This window comes from Nomascus leucogenys, chromosome 5, assembly GCF_006542625.1.
Source record: "Nomascus leucogenys isolate Asia chromosome 5, Asia_NLE_v1, whole genome shotgun sequence".
Lineage (NCBI taxonomy): Eukaryota > Metazoa > Chordata > Mammalia > Primates > Hylobatidae > Nomascus > Nomascus leucogenys.
Genome location: NC_044385.1, coordinates 126,376,290 through 126,402,101, shown reverse-complemented (window position 1 = coordinate 126,402,101; position 25,812 = coordinate 126,376,290). Strand labels below are relative to the sequence as shown.

At 39.1% G+C, this 25,812-nt stretch overlaps 1 protein-coding gene across 3 annotated transcripts in view; it reads right to left on the bottom strand.

The window, feature by feature from the left end:
* The window catches only part of PCCA (propionyl-CoA carboxylase subunit alpha), a 439,915-nt gene that overhangs the window by 398,399 nt on the left and 15,704 nt on the right, over positions 1–25,812 (bottom strand). For 2 of the 3 annotated variants that reach the window (XM_030813631.1, XM_030813630.1), the window contains exons 3-4: positions 16,700–16,747; positions 16,522–16,590 (exon numbers count right to left, since the gene is read on the bottom strand). In XM_030813631.1, coding sequence (XP_030669491.1) covers positions 16,522–16,590; positions 16,700–16,747 — 117 coding nt within the window. Of the gene's footprint in view, positions 1–16,521; positions 16,591–16,699; positions 16,748–17,426; positions 17,459–25,812 lie in introns of those variants that run through there. The other variant, XM_030813633.1, reaches the window with a different exon arrangement.

Below are 25,812 nucleotides of genomic sequence, written 5' to 3'. Positions count from 1 at the left end.
ACTGACTCAAATGTTAACCTCCTTTGGTAACACCCTTGCAGACACACAATACTTTGCATCCTTCAATCCAATCAAGCTGACACTCAATATTAACCATCACAATAGAGAAATACTATTTTCAATGAATGGTGTTGAAATAATTCAACATCTATATGCAAAAAAACAAAAAAACCGACTGCAAATCTTACAGAGAATTAACTCAAGATGGATCACATATCTAACGATAAAGGGCAAAACTACAAAAATCTTGAAGAAAATCTCCGTGGCCTGAAGTTAGGTAAAGAGTTCTTAGACATGACAGTAAAACACAATCTATAGATGAAAAAAGTGATCAGCTGACTTTATCAAAATTAAAAACAAGTGATCTGCAGTAGATACTGTCAAGAGGACAAAAAATACAACCTACCAACTGAAAGAAACTATTTGCCAATCATACATCCAACAAAGGACCTGTATTCAGAATACATAAAGAATACTCTAAACTCAACAACAGAAAAACAAACAAACAAATGATTAAAAAACAGGCAAAGCTTATTCACTGAAAAGGATACATGGATGGCAAATAAGCACATGAGAAGAAGGTCATCATCATTAACCATAGGCAAATGCAAATTAAAACCACAATGAGATACTACTTCCATACCATATGAGAGTGGTTAAAATGAGGCCGGGCATGGTGGCTCATGCCTATAATCCCAGCACTTTGGGAGGCTGAGGCAGGTGAATCACGAGGTCAGGAGTTCAAGACCAGCCTGGCCAACATGGTGAAACCCTGTCTCTACTAAAAATACAAAACATTACCTGGGCATAGTGACAGGTGCCTGTAATTCCAGCTACAGCTACTCAGGACGCTGAGGCAGGAGAATCACTTGAATCCGGGAGGTGGAGGTCGCAGTGAGCCGAGATCGTGCCACTACACTCTAGCCCAAGTGACAGACAGAGTGAGACTCTGTCTCAAAAAAAAAAAATATTGACAAGACTGCTGAAGAGGATGAAGAACCACTACAACTCTCATAGTATTCTGGTATAGCAACTCTGGAAAAGTCTAGCAGTTTCTTATACTTACCATATGACCAGCAATCCCACTACTAGATATTTATACTAGAGAAACAGAATCCGTACACAAATGTTTACAACAGTTCTATTCATAATTGTCAAAAGCTGGAAACAACCCAACAGGTAAATGGATTTAAAAAACCTGTGCATCCACACCATGCAGTAATACTCGGTAACAAAAAAGGAACAATCTATTGATACACACAACAGATTGGATGAATCACAAAAACATATTCTGAGTGAAAGTAGCCAGTCTCAAAAGGTTACATGCTGTGTGGAAATGACAATGCTATAGTGATGGGAAACACATCAGTGGTTGCCAGTGTCAGGGTGGAAAAGGATGTGACACTAATGGGATACACAAGGGAGTCTGAGGGGTAATGGAACTACTCTGCATTCTGATTGTGCTAGTAGTGACATAATCTACACATGTGCTGATATCCACAGAAGGGTATGAAAGATGGGTATCCCATTACTATGGGATAATTTTTAAAAATTTAACAAACAAACACAACTAGATATAGGTGAACATTGTGAACAACAATGCAGGCCTCCTGTTTAAGAGTACATTAGGCCTATCTAACTTTCTGGAAATTACCAAGCTCTATTCTGCCCTAGTACTGTCCTCTCTCAGCGTCATCTAACTCTTGTCACCCCCTTCAGGTCTCTGCCAAAATGTGAATTCCTCAAAAAAGCTTTCCCTGACTCCCCAGGCTGGTTCAGATCGTCCTGTTCCACACTTACAAAACACCCTATAATTTTTCACTACACTAATATCATAACTGTACGTAATTATAAAATGTCTGCTTCTTCCACTGAACTGGAAGCCACAAGAGTGCAGGAACCACAATTGCCTAGTTCAAAAGATGTGGAGCATCTTCACATAACAAGTGCTCAACCAGTATTTGTTAAAGGTTGAGTATCTGTCACTGCCTACAACCCCATACAATGAACACAAGCTAATATAATAAAATACTGAAAAGGCATAAGTTTTTTCCAACACTTTAAAACAATGTATAAAAAAAAAAGCGTACTAGGTAAAAATTGATAATGTGGAACCATCGCCACTACCTGTTTCCAGAACTTTTCATCCTGCAAAACAAAGTGAATGTGCTTAATGTTACTGAACTGTATGCTTAAAAATGTGTGAAATAAAATTGTAAATAAAACTGCAAGCTCTCCAGATGAGATGCACTCCCTGTGGCTAATATACCCACATATAGATAATGGGTCCAAGCGGCCATAAATGAGTGAGGGAAGAGTGGTCACCACCCTTCGTTCTTGGAAATCACAGCTCTTGACAAACATCTGTTCTTAAGCCAGAACAGTTCCTGTGACTGGGGCCAAGAAGAATTGCAGCAGAAACCTCCCCTGCACCAGCCTTTGGAAGGAACATCTGACAGAGACACTTCTGGCACCAGATTAGGGTTCAGTCTGAACTGAACAAGCCTGAATCCTTCGTTTGCACAGACCTCACAGAGAATGAGGGCAAGAACTTTCCCTACTTAAGCCAAGCCCCTTTTTTTTTGCTCTTTAGAGCAACATTTTCACTAGTGCAAACTGTGCCTCCCCAGTCTGCAGGTTTTTTCTATAGAAAATAAAGCTCTCCATTTTTTTTTTGAGATCTCCATTTTTTGAGATCTCCACAGATCTCATCATCTTTTGTTAACAAATGGTTAAAATGGTAAACTTTTATGTTATGTATACTTTACCACAATTGAAAATAAATTACTTTTTTAAATGTAAAAAAAAGATACATGGAAACACTTCTTATTGAAAAGAAAAATTACACGAAACCTTCACAAATAGGTTGTGTAATTTTGAAACCAAATTTCCCTATCACATGTAGAGCATCCCAGCTGAGTTTCATCAGTGCAGACTGGGGATCTATAACATCTAATTAATACAGTCCACGGAAGACACTTTGCTATATTTAATTATAAAGTCCCCTTTACAAAAATACCTATTATCCATTTGAGGAATATACTATAGACCTGGAAACTAAACTAATCAATCATTGATTTACAGGAAGACTTGCAATCAACTAAACACTCACTTGTTTACAAAATAAGACATTTTCAAATACTACTTATAAGCAGTTGTACCTCAACTTAACACCTTCTACACACTCTCCATTGGATACACCACACCCTGTCCCCACACCTCGAGAGTGCTTTTCAGTGCATCTAATTAAATAAATGAATGCCTGAAGATAGCAACAATGAATTTATATCTATTTATCTGAGCTAGAACCTCCTTTCCTTTGTACACGTTCCAATTCAGATGAGTAACTCAGATATAAAACCACCATTGCCATCTCCAGACAGCATTCTATCTTCCTAAAAGATGCCTACTAAACTTTTCCCTTTGCTACTCCAACTTGGCAGCTGCCACTGAGCAGCAGCAGGAACAAGCAGCAAAGGAAGCAATCCCAAGTGGCGTCAGTGACTGGCTATAGCCAGAGTGCCAGAGCCAGCAAAACAATGCCTCGACTTGCTAAGTAGGGCAAGTCAGGTATCAAGTGGGTAACCTGGATAAATTGATGCTTGAAATTGAGCAAAAACACAATTTTGAGATCTGACATTTTTCTCTGGTTTTTGTGGACTTCAATAAATTTAGCACAAAAAAAAGGATGGCACAGTGAGTTCACATTTCAAAAGCTCTCTCTACTTCGAATGTACAACAATGGCAATAAAACCCAGAAAAGAAAACTAAGAAAACAGGTAAGCAAAAATAAATGGTAAACATTTCACAAACTCAAAACAGGAGAAAAATGCATAACAATGCTAACCACTGGCTGGTTCCTCAGAAGCAGGAAGTGCCAAATGCAAAGTACAGATGGCGAGAATGTTCTGAGAAGACTGAGAAGAGAGCCAGAGCCACTGGCGAAAACCAGGCCAAAGAGGAACTGCCCTCGGCCCGAAGAGGAGGCCACCAAGTATTGTCTGCAACTACAGCTCACTACAACTCCTGGAGACTGTGGACCTAGGGAGGCAGAACCACAGCTTCAGGGTCAAAATCTGAAGGAGCTGCTGGGACTAATCTGCCATGTGTCCAGACTATCACCATAAGACCTGGATGTAGATTAGGAATTCAAAATGCCAGGGGGTGGGCACCCACAAAACTACTGGTCAGGGAGAAGGTGGGAGGCAGCAATGGCCGGGATGAGAGAGAAACTAGGAAAGAGAGAGGAAGAGGAAGGTCAAGGAAGCAAAGGGAAGGGAGAAGACGAAGGATGAAGAGCAACAAACATTTTTAACTTTCACCAGAAAAAAGAGCCTATGAACTAAAATTCCAAAACAGAGTAAGAAAGCATTCGCTAACAAAACTTCAGAAACTGAAACAGTTCACATCAGATAAACTGCCCCAGATGAAATTAATTTTATCAGTCTAAAAGATTAAAAGATTCACTAGAAGATTTTAAAAGACCTTGCTAAAGAAGCAATAACAAAGTGAAGAGAGGTAACTAGATTCCAAAATTATTTATGAAAAGGACTTGCTCATAAATTGGAAATGAGAAATGAAAGAAAGAATGATGGTGAACATAAATTCCTACATCTTGTGCTTCTGCAGTAGGATTCAGATACAAGAAGCCCAAAGGATCAAAGTTCAGTTTGGGTAATGCTGGGTTTGAGGTAGTTGTAAAACATTCAACTAGAGACGCCACAGAGAGAGAGAAAACAGAGTTGGAGCCTAGGGTTGATTAAAACCACAGAAATAGAAGTGGAAGAGAATGCGATCTTTCAGGGTAAGGGTAGAGAAAGTACAAAAAATAAAACAATTTTAAGAAGAGCCCACCAATCAAACCTTGAGTGATTCCTGTAGAGGGGATACAGAGGAGGGCCACAGAAGTAGAAAGAAAACTAGGAGATTAAAATGGCACCAAAGCCAGAGGATGAGAGTGTCTGAAAAAGGGTAATAGTGTTCAAAGCTTCTGGGAAGTCAAACAGAAGAGGACTGAAAAATGTCCACTGGACTTAACATGAGAAAACTGGTGGTCACACTAGCAAGAACTCTGAGTAGAGTACTGAAGACAGAAGCAGACTGGAGTGGCTCAGGGCCTTTGCGCACATGGTCTTGTCTGCCTAGCTGGCTGACTCCTTCTCATCCATCAGTCTCAGCTTACATTTTATCCCTCAGCGAGACTTTCCCTGAGCACCCTATTAGTGAAGGGAACCATGATTCTCTCTCAACAACTTGTTTCCTTCATAACACTTATCACAATTTGTAATTACTTATGTTTTATTTCTCTATATCCATCTCTAAAGCAGCAATCCTATCACTTCCAGTCACTCTTCTAGTCCCAGTACCTATCATAGTACCCAGCCTCCAACAAGCACTAATAAAAACTCTGCCTTCAAAGTAATAAACTTCACTTCGTTTTGTGGGGGGAGGGGACTTTTCCTCATACTTAGTATGAGAAGCAACATGCACAGTGGAAAGAGTACAACTCAGAAGTTACACATAATTCGAATCTCAGCTCCACTACTTACTAGCCCAGTGATCTTTGGCAACCCAAAGATTGGCTTTATACTTGAAGCCCCAATTTTCTCAATTTAAAACAGCAACAATAATTCAATCCTTATGTAATTATGTGCTTTTCTAGTACACCATAGATTCTGAATGAATGAGAGGCACTATTTGGAATAATCATGTCCTTTCCCTCCACTCAGGAGTCTGAATGAGTGAGACTGTAAAAATGAGTTAAGTCATGGCCTTAGAAACACTGGAACATCAGAATAAGTTAAACTGTATATCAAATCTTTTTTTTTTTTTTTTGACAGAGTCTAGCTCTGTCGCCCAGGCTGGAGTGCAGTGGCGCAATCTCGGCTCACTGCAAGCTCTGCTTCCCGGGTTCACGCCATTCTCCTGCCTCAGCCTCCCGAGTAGCTGGGACTGCAGGTGCCTGCCACCATGCCCGGCTAATTTTTTGTATTTTTAGTAGAGACGGGGTTTCACCATGTTAGCCAGGATGGTCTCGATCTCCTGACTTCATGATCTGCCCGCCTCGGCCTCCCAAAGTGCTGGGATTACAGGCGTGAGCCACCATGCCCGGCCCTCAAATCTTTTATTAAATGTATGCTTTTTCAGTAAGATAGGACTTCCAATCCTTCCCAAATAGCTGCTTAGAGAAAAATAAATCCATGATTAGGTACTTTTTCATATCAGCGGGTACTAATTACATTGAAATACATAAGTTCCCTTTAAAACCATGTTCTTTAAGTTTACCAGAAATTATAAACAAAACCAAAAAGATATATTAATACAATATTTCACTTTTTTTCTTAATTTAAAATTTTAGTATAAGTAAAAAGTAACTTCAGTATGTTATTAACAAAAAATTCAGAAAGTCTTAAGACATCTCAACGTTTTATAAAAGAAAATATCCACAAGTCACTTCCCATAGATAAAAAAAGCTGGATGGTTTTATTGAATTTAAATAACGAGGTACATGAACATACAAATGAATAAGTCATACATGAAGATACTGATATAAATCCTGCCCAAATATAATTTTTGCCTGACTGCTAAATAAAGTCATAGTCCATCTTGACTGGAATGACTAGTTTACCTTTAACTCCAGGTGGCTTAAACTATCAGTCCTTTAAGAAGCTTTACCAGTTTTTGACAATTTAACCTGCTGAGCTCACAGCACCCATGGGAGGGTCTTGGTTGCAAGTTTTACTTCTGATGCTGCTGACCACTAATACTGACTCCACTGATAATGGATTTCAATAACAGCCATCCACAGGTTAACACTGAGTATTACCCATAACACTGCTTTAATTAAGTTAATACATGAAGGTCACAGTTTGGCAGAAAGTTTTATTAAATTTGGCAGTGCTCACAATAATTTAAAAAAATAGTGTTCATCTGTACAATAACTCTTTAAATTTGCCTAGAGATATAATCCAGTTTGCTCATGGATTTATGCTGCATTTAAATTTATTTTCTAAAAGGAATTCAATTTATTAGTTCCATTCCCCCAAAATACGTACATTTCTAGCATTTCTAATAGACAGTTTCCTGACAGATAACTCCAACCATGCTGGGCACAGAATGGGTCTGTCTACTTGGCACAAAGAGACCCCCCACTAGAGCAAAGGAGGTTTCCACCCCCACCCCCAATTTAAATTGAAGCATTTTGATGGTGGAAAAGATTCATGCTTTGATTTGTCCATAGTTCATGTGTTAAATACTAATTTGTCTCTGAAATACTGGAATTATTTTTTCATCTTGAAAAGTAAAGACATATAAATTTCACTTTTAAACCCAAACCCTTTATGCATAGAAAACAAGCCAGAGAATATTTACAACGAATATATGAAAGGGCAAAGCAAATATAGGTTTAAATGACTCTGTTAAAAAAAAGATACTGTACTTTAAAACACAAATCACAGCACAGTTGACACAATTTTCTATTTTTATACCTATAAGGTAATCTGAGATTATTTTATAGAAAAGCAAACAATGGCTGAATTCAGCTCATATACATATTGAATTTGGCAATGATTGTGTTTTTCAAATACACAACCTGACAGGCACTATGGTACATAATAATGAATCAGCATGGGAGCCATTTAACATACTTCTTGATTAACTCATTGCCTGTCCAATTCGTACACAGACATGCTTACATGTCATAATCGTCATAATTCCCATCATCCCCACCACTAACATTACAGCGCCTTGATTAGTCCACAACTCCCAGACGAGCCATTGCTAATGCTAAATAATTCTCTTCAGCCTCCTGCTACTATTCTGCAGGATCTCCAATTAAATATAATATTAATGTGAACAAATACCTACCAGGAATCCCATCCTATTCCATTTTACCCAAAAATGCAGAGAAAATAATTTAGCCAAGCCAAAGATAATCAAAACATTTAAAATTGATACAGTATACTGTTTCTGCAAAATAAGTTTTTCCAAAGACAATAAAAGCAAAAAAGAAAAGGAAAAGAAATGTCTACACATCTTAAATGCTTTCTTCTCCTGGTTAGTTCTTTAATGAAAAGTCTATTGTTTTAAATTTGCATAGTAGATACATTGTATTCTTAATCTAAAAAGATTTCTGAAGGCTAAGTTTTATAAGAAAAGTGAGCAATAGCAAGTTTTAAAGCCATTATGCCATTTTTTAAACCCTTTGATTACCTAATTACCAGACTCCCAGATTCAAAACCACATACTAAGGCAAACAATTCCTCCCTTCCCATTAAATGCAGTACTGCAGTCACTCTTCAGAGGCTTTGCCGCAAGACTTTTTGCTGTTGATAAGGAAAGTTAATACTGAAGAATGGCAACTATAAATACCTTTTTTAAGAATAAATTAAGAATCCTATAGATATCCTATTGCAACCTAAATGGCTGGAAATGTTTCTAATCTAATTAAGACCAACTGTGAAATATGGACCAGGACAGCCATCATCTTAAAATATCCTTTACTAAGAAAAGGCAGTTTAAGAAAATGTTACTTAAATATAACATTCTCAACTACACACACACACACACACACACACACACACACACATAAAAGGTCACCTGATACTTTTCAGTTAACACCCCAAAAAAGTTTTCCAAGCCTGACTTTAGTCATTTGTTCCTATTTGAGGATCAGTGATAGGCATCAGCTCCAAACAAGTCCATTAACAATTTTTATGAAATTAAAAAAAAAATGTTTAATTAAGAACCTTAACTCCTTTCCAAACAGAAAAAGTTTGAAAATATTCTGAAATCATGTAAAGGAGAAAAAAAATGCTTGAGGTTTTCACATTTAAGTTGCTTTCATCTCTATGTACATCTAAGGTAAAACTGATGATACACTAACAAAAATATAAATAAGTGTATGTATATACAGAGACATATGTAAACATAAAAAATGAAATAAAGATATTCCAATAATCCCATAAAATGTTGAAAAGTTTAACCCTAAGGTCTTTTATACCTTAGTCTGCATTAATGTGTTCCATTTCCATTTACCTGATCATTACCCTCCAGTTTGTTCAGCTGCAACCAACATACACTAATTACTTAGACATCACGAAGTCCTATTTGTCCTCAGTCCCTCCCCAGACAGCAGGGACATATTATCAAGGGTAGGCATAAAAAGTGATGATTGCCCTCACCTTACTGTCAATCACCCCAGAGTGCTCACAGGAAACCCCACTCAATCTCATTATAGAATCCTGAGGCTGAGACTACAGTGCGCACCAGGGATCATCCTTTCAACAGCAGGCTGCCTGGGTAAGATGTGAGTCACAGTGAATATTTCCCTAATTTTAGGTTCTTGTTTCAACGTGGTAAAATCAGATTATTTCTCATTTAAATCCAACATGACTGTACACACACAAAGCAACAAAATATGTATAGATAGGTTCAATTTAGGAACGTAGATAGAAAATACAGTCAAAGGTTGAATGATTCTGTTGATGTACAGAATCATTTTCCTCTTTGGGAATGAAGATTCTCAACTCTTTTCATTTAACCTGATGAGATCTCATTTTTTAAAAAATATCAAAACTAATTTTAGCGGTTTGATATAAATGTGACAATATATTTTATTATTTTTGTGGAAAGACATACTAGTCTTTACACTTAAAACATTCCTTTGGAGAAGTACAACAATCTTAAATTCCCAAATTCTTTGCTCCCACTATTCACCAAACTAATGAAATGGGCCCATGTGCCCATTTAGAAACTCCTAGTCACTAAAGCCATTAAACATTTCTCATTCCTTATATTTCTTATCATCTCTGAGATACCTAAAAATCTCAGTAAATTAGAGGCAAGCAATCCTAGAATTACCTCGTCTTCTAAATCCACATGATATACATAAGACCCTCTTTAACAACTCAAAAATCCTCCCACATCATCCCACTGCCTAAAATCTAACAAATTTATTCCACAGACCTATCTCTACTTGCTGACTTACAATGGATTAAAATGTATTTTAATATGTTAGGCTACTCCCCGTCAATTTTCCTCAGAATTATCTAGGCTATTCTTGCATATTTACTCTTTGTCAATCCCCTCCCAATTATGTTGTTATATTAGGATTTAATAGAAAATGTACGGAAAAGAGCATTTTTAAAAATCGGTTTCCCTATACAAAAACAAGAAGTCCTCATGTAAGTTCTAAAAATTTCATTTTAAATTCACATCATACAGTGTTTTATCATTTCCATTGCTTCTACGAGGTTACATTTCTTGTTGTATTTTCTACCTTATTGATATATATGAAGTTCATAGATTTATTTATATTTACTATTTAACCAACCACCAGAGATTTCTTCTGTTCTAAAGAGTTATTCAGGGCCAGGTGCAGTGGCTCACGCCTGTAATCCCAGCACTTTGGGAAGCCGAGGAGGGTGGATCACCTGAGGTCAGTAGTTTTAGAACAGCCTGGCCAATATGGTGAAACCCCATCTCTACTAAAATACCAAACCTAGACAGGCATGGTGGCGGGCACCTGTAATCCTAGCTACTCGGGAGGCTGAGGCATGAGAATTGCTTGAACCTGTGAGGCGGAGGTTGCAATGAACCAAGATGGCACCACTGCGCTCCAGCCTGGGCGACAGAGTGAGAATTTGTCTCCAAAAAAAAGGAGTTATTCAGTTCATTGTATAACTAGAAACTCAATACAATCTTCTTATTTTTGCCTTTCCTATCCACCAATTTATAGCTCTTGACTAACTGTATCACCTTGTACTTCTGGAATGCTATTTTAGAACACTTGTGGCAGAGACCTCATGAATGAGATCCTTCCCTTGCTCCTTCCACCATGTGAGGACACAGCAAGAAGGCTCCATCAAAAAACTAACAAGGGAGCCCTCACCAGGGACAACATCTAACAGTGCCTTGATCTTGACTTACCAGCCTCCAGAACTATGAGAAATAAATTCCTGTTTTTTATAAGCCACCCAGACTATGACAACCTGTAACAAGACTGAACAGACTAGGCCAGTGACCAAGAAAAAAGGTAAGGCTCAAATGTCTAAATTCAGGAATGAAAGAGGAGACATTACTACTGACCTTATAAAATAAAAATAAGAAAATACTATACCAATAAAGCTAGAAACTTTGATGAAATGGACACATTCGTAGAAAGACATAAACTATAGACACTGATTAAAGAAATAGAATATCTGAAAAAACCTACAATAAGTAAAAAGGTGGATTTAACAATCAAAAACTAACCAAAGAGAAGCCCAGATTCAGATGGCTTCACTGGTGATTTCTACCAAACATTTAAAGAAAAGTTAATACCAATTCTTCCAAAAAACTACAAGATGAGAGAAAGCTTTCCAATTCATGAGGCCAGGATCACACTAACACCAAAACCAAGCAAAGACATCATAAGAAAACTACAGATAATATCTCTTGTAAATATGAACACAAAAGTAATAAAATACTAACAAACTGAGTCCAGCAATATATACAAAGGATTACACAGCATGACCAAGTGGGATTAATCGCAGGAATGCAAGGTTGTTTTTAATATCCAAAAAAAATCAATTAATGTAACAATACACCATATCAATAAAGGACAAAAACCACACAATCATCTCAGTAAACAGAAAAAGTAGTTGAAAAATGCAACACCTGTTCATGATAAAAATGCCTCGGTAAACTAGGAATAGCAATTAACTTCTTCCACCTGATAATGAAAATACCAAAGCCTAAATCAAATTTAAGGGTGAAATGCTGAATGCTTTCCCCCTAAGATGAAGAACAAGACAAGGATGTCTCCTCTCACCTCTTCAACATTGTTCTGGAAGTTAAAGCCAGAGAAATTAGGCAAGAATATGAAATAAAAAGCAACCAGATGGAAAGAAGTAAAACTATCTCTATTCACACGACATGATCTTATATAAAGAATCCTGGCTGGGCACAGTGGCTCACACCTGTAATCCCAGCACTTTGGAAGGTCGAGGTGGGCAGATCACAAGGTCAGGAGTTTGAGCCCAGCCTGGTCAATGTGGTGAAACTCCATCTCTACTAAAAATACAAAAAATTAGCTGGGTGTGGTGGCAGGTGCCTGTAGTCCCAGCTATTCAGGAGGCTGAAGCAGGAGAATTGCTTGAACCTGGGAGGCAGAGGTTACAGTGAGCCAAGATCGCACCATTGCACTCCAGCCTGGGCAACAGAACGAGACTCGGTCTCGAGAAAAAAAAAAAAAAAAAAAGAATCCTAAGGCCCAGACGCAGTGGCTCACACCTGTAATCCCAGCACTTTGGGAGGACAAGGTGGGAGGATCACTTGAGGTCAGGAGTTCAAGACCAGCCTGGCCAACATGGTGAAACCCCATCTCTACTAAAAATACAAAAAAATTAGCTGGGTGTGGTGGCACATGCCTGTAACCCCAGCTACACGGGAGGCTGAGGCAGGAGAATCACCTGACCCCAGGAGGTGGAGGTTGCAGTGGGCCAAGATCATGCCACAACACTCCAGCCTGGGTGACAGAGACTCCATCTAAAAAAAAAAAAAAAAGAATCCTAAGAAATCCACTAAAAAACTATTAGAACTAATAAAAGAGTTCGGCAAGTTTACAGGAATCAAAATCATTATATGAAAATCATTTGTATTTCTATAGACTTGCAACTAATTTAAAAAATTGAAATTAAAAAACTACACTTATAGTAGTACGAAACTACAAAACATTGCTGAAAGAAATCCAAGTGACCTAAATATGGAAGAATATCACATGTTCATGGATAGGAAGACTTAAAAATGTTGAGATAGCTATACACTCCAAAATGATCTACAGACACAATGCAATATCAATCAAACTCCCAGCTGGTTACATTCTCGCACTAGAATTGTCTTCTCTTCATAAACTATTCTCCACAAATCTTCCCAGAGAATAATAAGCGTGCTTTCCTAGGGCCTGGAAAATGAAACATAAAAAAAAATTCATGACTTAATAAGAGGCTTAACTCCCATTTTGCTTTCTCCTGCCCTGACCAATTCCCACTGGAGTATTTTATACTGCTTCCCTGTAGCCTCATCCCCTGGATTCAGGCACATTAATCTCATCATTATAAATGAACTGTTTTCCTAGGGAAAGCCTGACTTTAAGACTGCTCTAGATAAGTCTTTATTTCTCAAAGGAATTAAGGGAATTTCCTCAACAGAGAATAGGATGTCATATTGTTTTAAGACAAACCAACAATAAGCCAACTAAATAACCTGCAAATCCTCCTTAGAAACATCTAAAGACCTAGATTAAATATAACAAACATCCTTCAAATGAAGAACTTGGCTCACAAAAAAACTACAAGAGATGAAAAACAAAGAAAAAGGAAGCAGGGCACAATGGCATGTGCATGTAGTCCCAGCTACTCAGGAGGCTGAAGCAGGACGATCACTTGAGCCCAGGAGTTCATGGCTGTAGTTTGCTATGATCACACCACTGCACTCCAGCCTGGGCAACAGAGCAAGGCTCTGACTCAAAAAAAAAAAAAAAAAGTAATCTGAACATCTGGCTGGGCACAGTGGCTCAAACCTGTAATCCCAGCACCTTGGGAGGCTGAGGCGGGTGGATCACCTGAGGTCAGGAGTTCCAGACCAGCCTGGCCAACATGGTAAAACCCTGTCTCTACTGAAAATTCAGTAGTTTGGTGATGCATGCCTGTAAGCCCAGCTACTCGGGAGGCTGAGGCAGGAGAATCGCTTGAACCCAGGAGACGGAGGTTGCAGTGAGCTGAGATTGCGCCATTGCATTCCAGCCTGGACAACAAGAGCAAAACTTCGGCTCAAATAAATGAATAAATAATATAAAAATGAAAATCAGTCTGCATCCACAAGAGCCAGTCTTGGACAGTGAAGGCAGGAATCTCAATAATCTAGAAGACTGAGTTTTAACGATCAGAGAAAGCAAACAGATCCCATGTGAGTTGGAGGTCTGACGGAAACCCTTCTGTCTAAAGCCAGGAGGCTCAAAGATTACATTCTCCGTCTCCTGGGTTCAAGCGATTCTCCTGCCTCAGCCTCCCGAGTAGCTGGGCTTACAGGCATGCATCACCAAACTACTGAATTTTCAGTAGAGACAGTCAAAGGTTGTGGGGGAGGAATCAACCTACTAAATAGAGAGGATAAACCCTATGTTCGTATCTCTGTGGTTCAAAGTAAAGGAAAATGCCTCTAGATATTAGAAACCATGAGCCTATTCAACAGGTGTGTATCTGTGTGTGTGCAATCTCATTTTGTTCTTCCCATTATCTTCAAAATTTGACAATCTTTATGCCAAAAATTTAATATAAAAATTAGTCCCAGATGAGTGATACCCTGGAGGGTGTGATGGAAACAAATATAACACCTCTCCTACCTGGCCAAATCCATAACCCAAACCATCTTGAAATTCAACAACAAAAGCACCAAACATAAAATCACACGCCAAAATTTAAACATGCGAGGAAACAACACGTTATAAGGAAGAGTCAGGAATAGAAATAAACACCCACAAACTTGAAATAATACAACAATATGATAGATTCTTTAAATATGCTAAAAATAAATATACTAAAGGCCTCAAATACATAAGAAAAAAGATAATACATAAAAACAGGCAGATTCAAAAAGGAGCAGAAAATCAACAGCTTAACAGACAGCAAAAAAGACAAATGCAACCAAAGTAATCAGGCTCAGGCAATTTTCATTGTGGATGCAAAAACATTAGATGAGAGGTGGTTGAGGGACAAAATATTCACAAGGATTCAAAAACTCACCCCAAAAATTATTTAATAAAAAAAAAAGAAAATGTACCATTATAATGGGAAAACCTGGTGAAACCAAATGATCATACTTAGCATGACAACAGAACAATTCAACATTAAGAACCTCTTGTTATGATATTACTATTAAAAAAAAACATTACTGGCTGGGGTACAGTGGCTCATGCCTGTAATCCTAGAACTTTGGGAGGCCAAGGCAGGAGGATCTCTTGAGCCCAGGAGTTCAAGACCAGCCTGGGCAAGATGGTGAAACCCCATCTCTACAAAAAATACAAAGATTAGCCAGGCGTGGTGGCATGCACCTGTAGTCACAACTACTTGGGAAACTAAGGTGGGAGGATCGCTTGTGCCCAGGAAGTCAGGCTGCAGTGAGTTATAATCTTACCACTGCACTCCAGCCTGGGCAACTGACAGAGACCCTGTCTCAAAAAAAAAAAAAAAAAAGAAAGAAAGAAAGAACATCACTTATGAAGCAGTCTTGTCAAATATTTAATTTGAATCTATTCATGAGAAAATAACCATACAAAGCCAAAATATCTAAAAGCCAACATAATAAAAAGCAAACAAAAAAAGAGGGAGGATAGGGGCACTATTTTAGATTAAGAGACTAAAGCGGTATAATAACCAAATGTAACTCATGAACCTTGATTGAACTGTGGATCAAAGAAAAATATTAAAAAGGACAACTGGGGTCAACTGGAGAAACCTGTTCTCAGAACATATCTCTGTCATTAATCGATGCACCCTACCAAAGGGTCCCATTATCAAAAGTAGTGCAAGACAATGAGAAACAATGCTTGCATTAGTATTCAACTACTTATATTTCACGCCATAAAGATCTAATAATTTACATTCTTTCCCCATGGGATTTTTTTCTACTCATTCATAACATTACTACTAAAAAAATACCTGCTGTGGGCCGGGCGTGGTGGCTCAAGCCTGTAATACCAGCACTCTGGGAGGCCGGGGCAGACAGATCACCTAAGGTCAGGAGTTCAACACCAGCCTGGCCAACATGGTGAAACCCCGCCTCTGTAAAAATACAAAAATCAGCCAGGCGTGATGGCAGGTGCCTGTAATCCCAGCTACTCAGGAGGCTGAGGCGGGAGAATCACTTGAACCCAGGAGGCAGAGGTTGTAGTGAGGTGAGATCACGCCACTATACTCCAGCCTGGACAACAAAGCAAGACTCTGTTTCAAAAAAAAAAAAAAAAAAAGGCCTGCTGTGTTAAAAGTACCAAATAAAAGTATATCTGCTTTATGCTAAACGTTCTTTTGTTCGTATCCAATTAGCATTAGCCTATCTTTCATTTTTGTCAAACTTTCAGCTGAACACGTTGAAGCATTTAGGAAAGGTTAAACAACTGTAGCATTCCCTTAGTGATATTGAAGTTATGCTGGGGGAAAGTGATCTCATAAGGGAGCATTGTGTAAACATTTCATTCATCTTTGACTCAAACTTTCTCATGCTTTGCTTAAATCTACTTGGTGACCAGCAATCAGCCTGGCAATTTTTCAGTCTAAGTTTCTAAAGCTATGAAAAGAAAATACTTAAGGCACATATAGAAGATTCTGTGATACTGTCATTTTGCTTAACACAACAGTGAACAAGTAAACAGTTTTTAAACTTGAATGTATCTTGTGCAGGCCAAGAAAAAAAGCCTGCATGTCTCACTTTTTCTGCTTGACCCAAAATTAAGTCCTGACTTAAACAAAGCAAAAACATACTTACAGAACTAGCATCAACATCACTGTGGATGGCAACTGTCTTAATGCCCATCTTCTTGCAAGTTCTAATAACCTATTTTAAAATATATTAATGTCTATTAATAGTGATTCACACTTAAAGGGGTTTAATAATAAATAATTTCATAGAGTAAAATGGAAAATAAGATGAAAATTCTACTCACCCGACATGCAATTTCTCCTCTATTAGCAATAAGAATTTTATCAAAAGTCTGAAGAGAGAAAAAACACATTCATTAGAAATTGTTACTCTTAAACCAATGGTTTAAGACCAAAAAACACAAGTTTTTCCAACATTAACACTGAATATAATCCTAATAAACATTACTTCCTAGAGTAACATTAAATACTATATTACTTAGAGTAATATTAAATGTACTATAAATACTTAGGGTAATATTAAAATAGGTTATTAAATAGCATAATCGTTTACAACCAGGGAACTAAAAAATTCATCTGATATGATCGGGTTCTATAATTACTTTGTTAAAGCATAGTAGGTTAATGTATTCACAACGGGGGTATTTACATATTCTGTAGCCAAAAGAAAATCTTCAAATGATATTTCAGACACTAAAAGACTTTGGTCAAGCCCGGGCGCAGTGGCTCATGCCTGTAATCCCAGCACTTTCAGAGGTTGAGGCAGGTGGATCATGAGGTCAGGAGTTCGAGACCAGCCTGACCAACATGGTAAAACCCCATCTCTACTAAAAATACTAAAAGGCTGGGCACGGTGGCTCACGCCTGTAATCCCAGCACTTTGGGAGGCCAAGGTGGGTGGATCACGAGGTCAGGAGATCGAGACCATCCTGACCAATATGGTGAAACCCTGTCTCTACTAAAAATGCAAAAAAAAAAAAAAAAAAAGGAGCTGGGTCTAGTGGTACGCACCTGTAATCTCAGCTACTCAGGCGGCTGAGGCAGGAGAATGGCTTGAACCCGGGAGGCGGAGACTGCAGTGAGCTGAGATCGTACCACTGCACTCCTGCCTGGCAACAAAGCGAGTCTCCGCCTCAAAATAAATAAATAAATAAATAAATAAAATAACAAAAATTAGCCGGCGTGGTGGTGCATGCCTGTAATCCCAAGTGCTGGTAATCCCAAGTAATCTCAGCTACTTGGGAGGCTGAGGCAGGAATCACTTGAACCTGGGAGGCGGACGTTGCAGTGAGCTAAAATCGTGCCACTGTACTCCAGCCTGGGTGACAGCGCAAGATTCCGTCTCAAAAAAAAATGAAAATAAAAAAATAAAAAAACAAAAAAAACACTTTGGCCAAAATTACTTGACAATTTATTTTCTAAATTCTGGGAAATTCTAAGTGTCATGAGTTGTTTTCAAAGGAAAGTCTGATATTAAGTAAGTATAATATATCTGCCATCTCTGTTAGGACAGGGCATATTTTCAGTGACTCAGAATAGGTACCAATTGTGCATATATCCAAAAATGCCCAGACTAAGCAGATTACACTATTTGAATATAATGTTAAATTTGAATAACCACCAAATTTTGAAACAGCTGAGACCAAAACAGTAGAGAAGTTGTGTATCCTACGTTTATCTAGAGACCTAAATGCAAGTACAGCTTTGCCACTAATGACCTATTTAACTTTAAGTAAATCAATCTCTGTAGGCCTTGATTTCCACATAAACTGATAGCACTCAAATGAAAAGCTATTTAGTAAGGTTTTCTTCCTACTCTAAAATTGTACAAGCTTTTTAAAAACACACCATTCCAAGTAATTTGGATGTAATACACATTAGCACACGGTAATTTCTGTATTTGTGAATTATTTTTAAGTTCAATGGAACTACAGAAAAAAAGTGTTAGTTATATTTCTAAAAGAAGAGTTAGAGTTATATATGATCTTTTAAAAAGTACTCTTATGTAACCTAGAGCAGTTTGTTTGTTTGTTTGTTTGTTTGTTTTCTGAGATGGAGTCTCACTCTGTCGCCCAGGCTGGAGTGCGGTGGTACGATCTCAGCTCACTGTAACCTCCCCCTCCCAGGTTCAACATATTCTCCTGCCTCAGCCTCCTGATAGCTGGGATTACAGGTGCGCACCACCAAGCCCAGCTAATTTCTTTGTATTTTTAGTAGAGATGGGGTTTCCCCATGTTGGTCAGGCTGGCCTCGAACTCCTGACTTCAGGTGATCCGCCTGCCTCGGCCTCCCAAAGTGCTGGGATTACAAACCTGAGCCACCACGCCCGGCCTAGAGCAGTATTTTAACATACAGGAAAAAGTCCAGAATCTCAGAAGTAAAAAAAGCTTGCTAGGTCTTGGTTTAACCTTTACATCATATTTGTCTTAACTCCACCAACCCGAGGCAAGCACCTGCCTTAAAAATAGGTAAACTTCTAATGGGATAAAACTCGAAGCCACTCAGAGCCTTGCTCACACCTCAGGTCTGAGAATGCAAAAACATCTACTTTCCTGTATTTAAATGGTCATGGTAAACCCCTCTTAAGCAGTAAGCATATCCTGAGAACACAATGTTTACACTTTCTTAAATGGGTTTTAAAATGTGATGTTAATATCAACTGTGAAACAGACCACATCTGATAATCACCACAAACACCACTCCTAGAAATTATATATTAAGCAACTGTTACAGCAAATACAACAAATCATGATAACACTGGAGGAATTAAGTAAGAATCCCCATTCTAATTTCTGTTCAAGCAGCAGAATGGTCATTACGAGTCAGTCTGCAGCCAAGCCATCCAGGCTGAACTCCCAACATTCTATGTTCTCCTCCTGTGTGTCCTGCTATGAACAAGTCATCCTTCTTGCCTCTCATTTCCTGGTATGTAAAATAAGGGTAAAAACAGCACCTACCACAAGAGGTTGTGAGAATGATTTGAATTAACACTCTTAAAGTGTTTAGAATAACGTCTAGCATGTAATATATACTCATTCAGCATTAGCTATGGCTACTGTTCTTCAACCCTTTGGGCTACATGCCAGACTGTTATGAATTTAGGAGTGTGCCCCTATCTGTCTAACTGGGGGAAAGCTATATCAAAACAAATACCTGCACCTGACACATCTTCTCTGTTAAGTGCTATTAATTTATTACCAATTAGCGCATAAAACTAATCGTATCGGCCAGGCGCGGTGGCTCACGCTTGTAATCCCAGCACTTTGGGAGGCCGAGGCGGGCGGATCACGAGGTCAGGAGATCGAGACCATGGTGAAACCCCGTCTCTACTAAAAATACAAAAAAATTAGCCGGGCATGGTGGCGGGCGCCTGTAGTCCCAGCTACTCGGAGAGGCTGAGGCAGGAGAGTGGCGTGAACCCAGGAGGCGGAGCTTGCAGTGAGCCGAGATTGCGCCACTGCACCCCAGCCTGGGCGACAGAGCAAGACTCCGTCTCAAAAAAAAAAAAAAAGAAAAAAAACTAATCGTATCAATTAATCTTCCATATATAAAATTTTCTTTTAAATAAATCATAGATGCATACAATTCAGAATTTTTAAAGTACAAAAGGCGATACACCGAAGAGACACCCAAGTCCCTGCCCAAAAGGCAACCACTGTTACTGGTCTCCTATATATTCTTCCAGGTAGGCTATGCCTATAAAAGAATATGCATACAAATCAATTAAACCCAACCTTAAAACTACCCCTCTGCATCAACAATTACAGGTAAATATCAAGTGCATTTGGCAGCTTCAAAGTAAAATATGGCAAAACACAACAACTCTAGTAAGGCTTTGTGCAGGATGCTACGCACAGAGAAGGGAGCACATAAACAGCATGTGTAAAGGCCGTGACACTGCAAGAAGAGGGTAGCACTAAAGAACTACAAGGAATTCTCAATATGACTGAAGCGCATGGTATGCTTAGGAGAGTTGTAGCAAATAAAGCTAGGATAAAAAAAGTCCAGATGATGGAAGGACTCACATGCCATTCAAGGAACTGGGACTTGATCCTGTATGTGGAGAGTCACTCACAAGGCACCCTGAAGACACTCAGGAAAAAACAACTATAAATTAGGATCCTGGATCCTTGAAGATAGATGAGATTTCAGGTACCAAAGGAGATAATGAAGAACTTTGGCAGTAGCTGCTCTATAACTGTACTAATGATGTCATCTGAAGTAAAAGATTTCCTAAGGATCTTTTTTGTTGTTGTTATTTTTCTCTTAACCCATTCTCTCTATACCCCTCCTTCTTCCTTTCCCTTCCCTAGGTTTAGATGTTCTCTCCCAGGCTCTAACTCCATAGCTAGCACCACACTCCATTCAGAGACCAAGAAGACTGAGCTGGCCCTGCACTGGGTACTTGTTGGAATGATGGCAGAACTCTGGACACTGGGTCACTTGCCCAACTCTTCTGAGAAAGGATACAGCACAATGGATATGCCCACCAGCTCTGGAAAAGGACAGGCATGAGTTTACACCCAGCTACTCACTATCCATGGGCTTTGAGTCTTGCTTTCCAAATGTGCAAAATTCAGTTAAGGACATTAAGCAGCCGACATTTAGGACACGTTTTGTATACAGCAGGCACTGTGATGAATCCCTTCTGTGCATTATCTCATCTATCAGGTAATGGCTATGATGACAATATTTACCATAATAATCCCACGAAGTCAATTCTGATAATATCTCCGTTTTACAAATAAGAAAACTAAGGCTTGATGAGGCCAAATCACTTGCCTTAAATCACTTACAGAGTTCACTAGTAGTGGTAAAGTCAGAGAGTTCACATCCAGGTATTCATGTCAGAAATATCATGATATAATGTGATCAGAGTATAACAGTGCAAGCTCTAAACACTATGTTATTAATAACACCTATGATCACTTTTTTTTTTCCTTAAGAGACGGGGTTTTGCTCTGTTACCCAGGTTGATATGGAACTCTTGGTCTCAAGGAATCCCGTGTCTCAGCCTCCCAAAGCACAGGGATTGTAGGCGTAAGCCACTGAGCCCAGCTAGCTCACATTAGTGTGAAAGGAACAACATAGTACTGTACTGGCTCACACTAACTTAAGGCCAACTGAAACTTAATGGTCTTGATCCAAGCAAGCTACCATAAGTTAAATCTTCCTTATTCTCATGAACATACATAAGACAAGAAGTTAGCTTGTTAAAACTCAAGTTAAAAAAAATAACGTCTTCAGTAATGATTAAATTTCACCTGGATAATTTGCACATGATGTAAGTCACTGATAAAATGTGGAATAAGAAATGAGTTAATAACAGATTCAAATGAGAATCAATTTATTTAACAAATATGTATTACACCAAAGACCAAGTCTACTTGCACTTGGGACAGTAGGTATAAACAAACCAGGTCAATATTTAATGAATGGTTACAAGGACAGCAGGAATCCGGGAAGGAGAAAGGTCTGATTAAGTGCAGCCCTCAAGTGAAGGGTGAAGCGACCAACTTAGTCTGAACAAGTACTTGTACTATAAATAGGTGCCAAAGAATATTCATCACTCACTGAGGGAAACACAGTTTTTCCACAGTCACCTTAGGCAAGGGCACAGCAAAGGAGATGGCAAAGATAGCAGGGAGCAGAATTGATTTCAGAATTTATGATGAAAAATGCTTAGTGAATTCCAAGGAGATTCCACTTCTACACCCTTTATCCCTCGTATCTCTTTAAATCTGCTAAACCTGGGCCAGGCACGGTAGCTCACGCCTACAATGCCAGCACTTTGGGAGGTGGAGGCAGGTGGATCACCCGAGTCTCAGGAGTTCAAGACCAGCCTGGTCAACATGGTGAAACTCCATCTCTACTAAAAATACAAAAAAAATTAGCCGGATGTGGTGGCGTGTGCCTGTAATCCCAGCTACTCGGGAGGCTGAGGCAGGAGAATCGCTTGAACTCGGAAGGTGGAGGTTGCAGTGAGCCAAGATCATGCCACTGCACTCCAGCCAGGGTGACAGAGCGAGACTCTGTCTCAAAAATAAATAAATAAATAAATGTGCTAAACCCAGACAGTTACAAACATTTATTTATTTTTAGTAATTACCAGTGATCACCAATGTGGGAGGTGAGTTAGCTATTTCTGTAACTTCACTATAAGGTTATAATGAAAGCAAGTACCAGACCAAACTCTATCCACACATACAAACATTTATTAAGACATAAAAGGAATCATAAAACCTGCTTGATAAGTTCAGTGAAATCTTAACTTCCTGTACTTTGTAAGGCTCCAAAAGACTGCAAGAAAGGCTCACCTTAGGCAAAAAAAAAAACAATATTCTGATTTGGCTAACGACACTGTCAGACTAAGCCATCAAGAATCCACCAGACAAGTGGCTGAACACAGAACTATTCATTTAGGGATCGGGCCAGAGTATTATCTTTAAAGGTAAAGAATTAAAGGCCAACTACATTATTATATTCTAATAGTACAAAGGCAGAGAATTTCTCTAAAGTAATAGCCAATAACATATATTGATGAATATCACAAACTTCCTCAATGACAGCCCATTTCTTTTTTTCTTTTCCTTTTTTTTTTTTTTTTTTTTTTTTTGAGACAAGATCTCGCCCTGCAGCCTAGCAGTCTGGAGTACAGTGGTGCAATCATGGCTCACTGAAGCCCTGACCTCCTGGGCTCAAGTGATCCTCCCACCTTAGCTTCCTGTGTAGCTGGAACTACAGGCGCACACCACCACACCCAGCTAACTTTTGCGGGGTTTTCTTTTTTTTCTTTTGGTAGAGACAGGGTTTCGCCAGGCTAGTCTCAAGTTCCTGACCTCAAGCAATCCACTGGCCTCTAACTCCCAAAGTGCTAGGATTACAGGCATGGGCCATCACACCTGGCTGATAGCCCACTTCTAACAGTTATTACGCTAATGAGGAAGGTTACCAGTGTTTATAAGGAGAAAGATGGCTGAACCGTTTGTAGTATTCCACCCCTCTAGAATGTGGCCTCTTCAACAAATGTTAGTTAACCACTTAAGAGTGTAGCCACTCAGGATAGCTGATTACTTCGAGATTGGAATGCAACACATGGATACATGAACCCCAAAGCGTATCACCTATGATGAAGATTTTAAATTAAACTACAGCTTTCATAACAGGGAGTTTATCATAACTAATTCAACAGACCTGCACTATCCAATACAGTAGCCACTGGCCACATGAGGTTATTGGGCTCTTCAAATGTGGCTACTCAAACTGAGATATGCCAGAGGTGTAAAATATACACTGGATTTAGAGGACTTAGGGCCCAAAAAAAAGAATCTAAGGTGTCTTGTTAATACTTTTTATACTGATTATGTACTTAAATAACATTGAGATATTATTAATTTCAACTGTTTACTTTTTTTTTAATGTGGTTATGAGAAAATTGAAAATTGGCCAAGCACAGTGGCTCACGCCTGTAATCCCAACACTTTGGGAGGCTGAGGCAGGCAGACATTTGAGGTCAGGAGTTCGAGACCAGCCTGCCCAACATGGTGAAACCCTGTCTCTACTAAAAATACAAAAATTAGCCAGGCATGGTGACATACACCTGTAATCCCAGCTACTCGGGAGGCTGAGGCAGGAGAATTGCTTGAACCTGGGACGCGGAGGTTGCAGTGAGCCAAGATCACACCACCGCACTCCAGCCTGGGTGACAGAGCAAGACTCCATCTCAAAAATAAAAAAAAAAAAAAGAAAATTGAAAATTACATTTGCCCTGTGTATTAATTGGTTTTTACATTGCTATGAAGATACTACCCAAGACTAGGTAATTTATAAACAAAGGTTTAATCGACTCCCAGTTCCGCATGGCTGGGGAGGCTTCAGGAAACTTACAATCATGGCAGAAGGAAAGCAGGCACCTTCTTCACAAGGCAGCAGGGGAGAGTAGTGCAAAGGAGGAACTGCCAAACACTTGTAAGATCTTAAGATCCTGTGAGAACCAACTCACTATGATGAGAAAAACATGGAAGAAACTGCCCCCATGATCCAACACCTCCCTCCCTGAACACATGGGGATTACAGGTCGAGATGAGATTTGGATGGGGACAGAGCCAAACCATATCACACTGCAACTGTGCTTCACATTGTATTTCTACTGAACTGAAGATATGTAGACTCTTTCTTCCTCCAGGCCTCCAGATTCAAAAGAATCTAGAAAGCAGTATTGCGCACTTCAGCACATGATTCAGAAGATACCTCAGACATGTCATTCTCAAATAATCATTCCTGTCAGTTGTATTTTGATGACATTCACCTTGAACAATCCCTTCTTAAACAGAATTCCCGCCCACTTCAATGCCTTCATTGCTATGAAGGCATGAAACCATATTTTATTTCCAATCACTTCTTCTAGTCCCTACAAGGCTCAAACATTATTGTAATAGCATTTTAATTAGAAACCCCTTGTCCTGAAATTTATAATACACAAAATTACCTTCAATCTAAATGAATCACATAGGCCAGGCACAGTGGCTCACACCTGTAATCCCAGCACTTTGGGAGGCCGAGGCAGGTGCACGACCTGAGGTCAGGAGTTTGAGACCAGCCTGGCCAACATGGTGAAACCCTGTCTCTACTAACAAACACAAAAATTAGACGGGTGTGGTGGGGTGCACCTGTAATCCCAGCTACTCAGGAGGCTGAGACAGGAGAATCTCTTGAAGCCGGGAGGCGGAGGTTGCAGTGAACAAAGATCACAACACTATACTCCAGCCTGGGCAAAAGAGCAAGACTCCGTCTCACAAATAAATAAATAAATAAATAAATAAATAAATAAATAAATAATATAAATATTAAGTAAATGAGGCTAGGTGCACGGTGGCTCACGCCTGAAATCCCAGCACTTTGGGAGGCTGAGGCAGGTGGATCACCTGAGGTCAGGAGTTGGAGACCATCCTGGCCAACATGGTGAAACCCTGTCTCTACTAAAAATACAAATGTTAGCCAGGTGCAATGGTGGGCGCCTGTAATCCCAGCTACTCAGGAGGCTGAGGTGGGAGAATTGTTTGAACCCCAGAGGCGTAGGATGCAGTGAGCCTAGATCACACCACTGCACTCCAGCCTAGGTGACAGAGCGTGACTCCATCTCAAAAAAAAAAAAGTATTAAGTAAATGAAAGAAAAACTCAATAGTTTAATTAAATCTCTCAACTGCCCAGTCTTTAAGAACGAATGTTTTCTTAGTTATTCTGCTGAAAACAAAGGAAACACATTGTAAATGCATTCAATTTTTGCTAAAGATATAAATACAAAATTAAAAAGATTAGACTGTGGCCCACAATGAAAACCAGAATACCTAAAGACTGAGCACCTATAGAAACATATAATGCTAGAGTGATCAATGA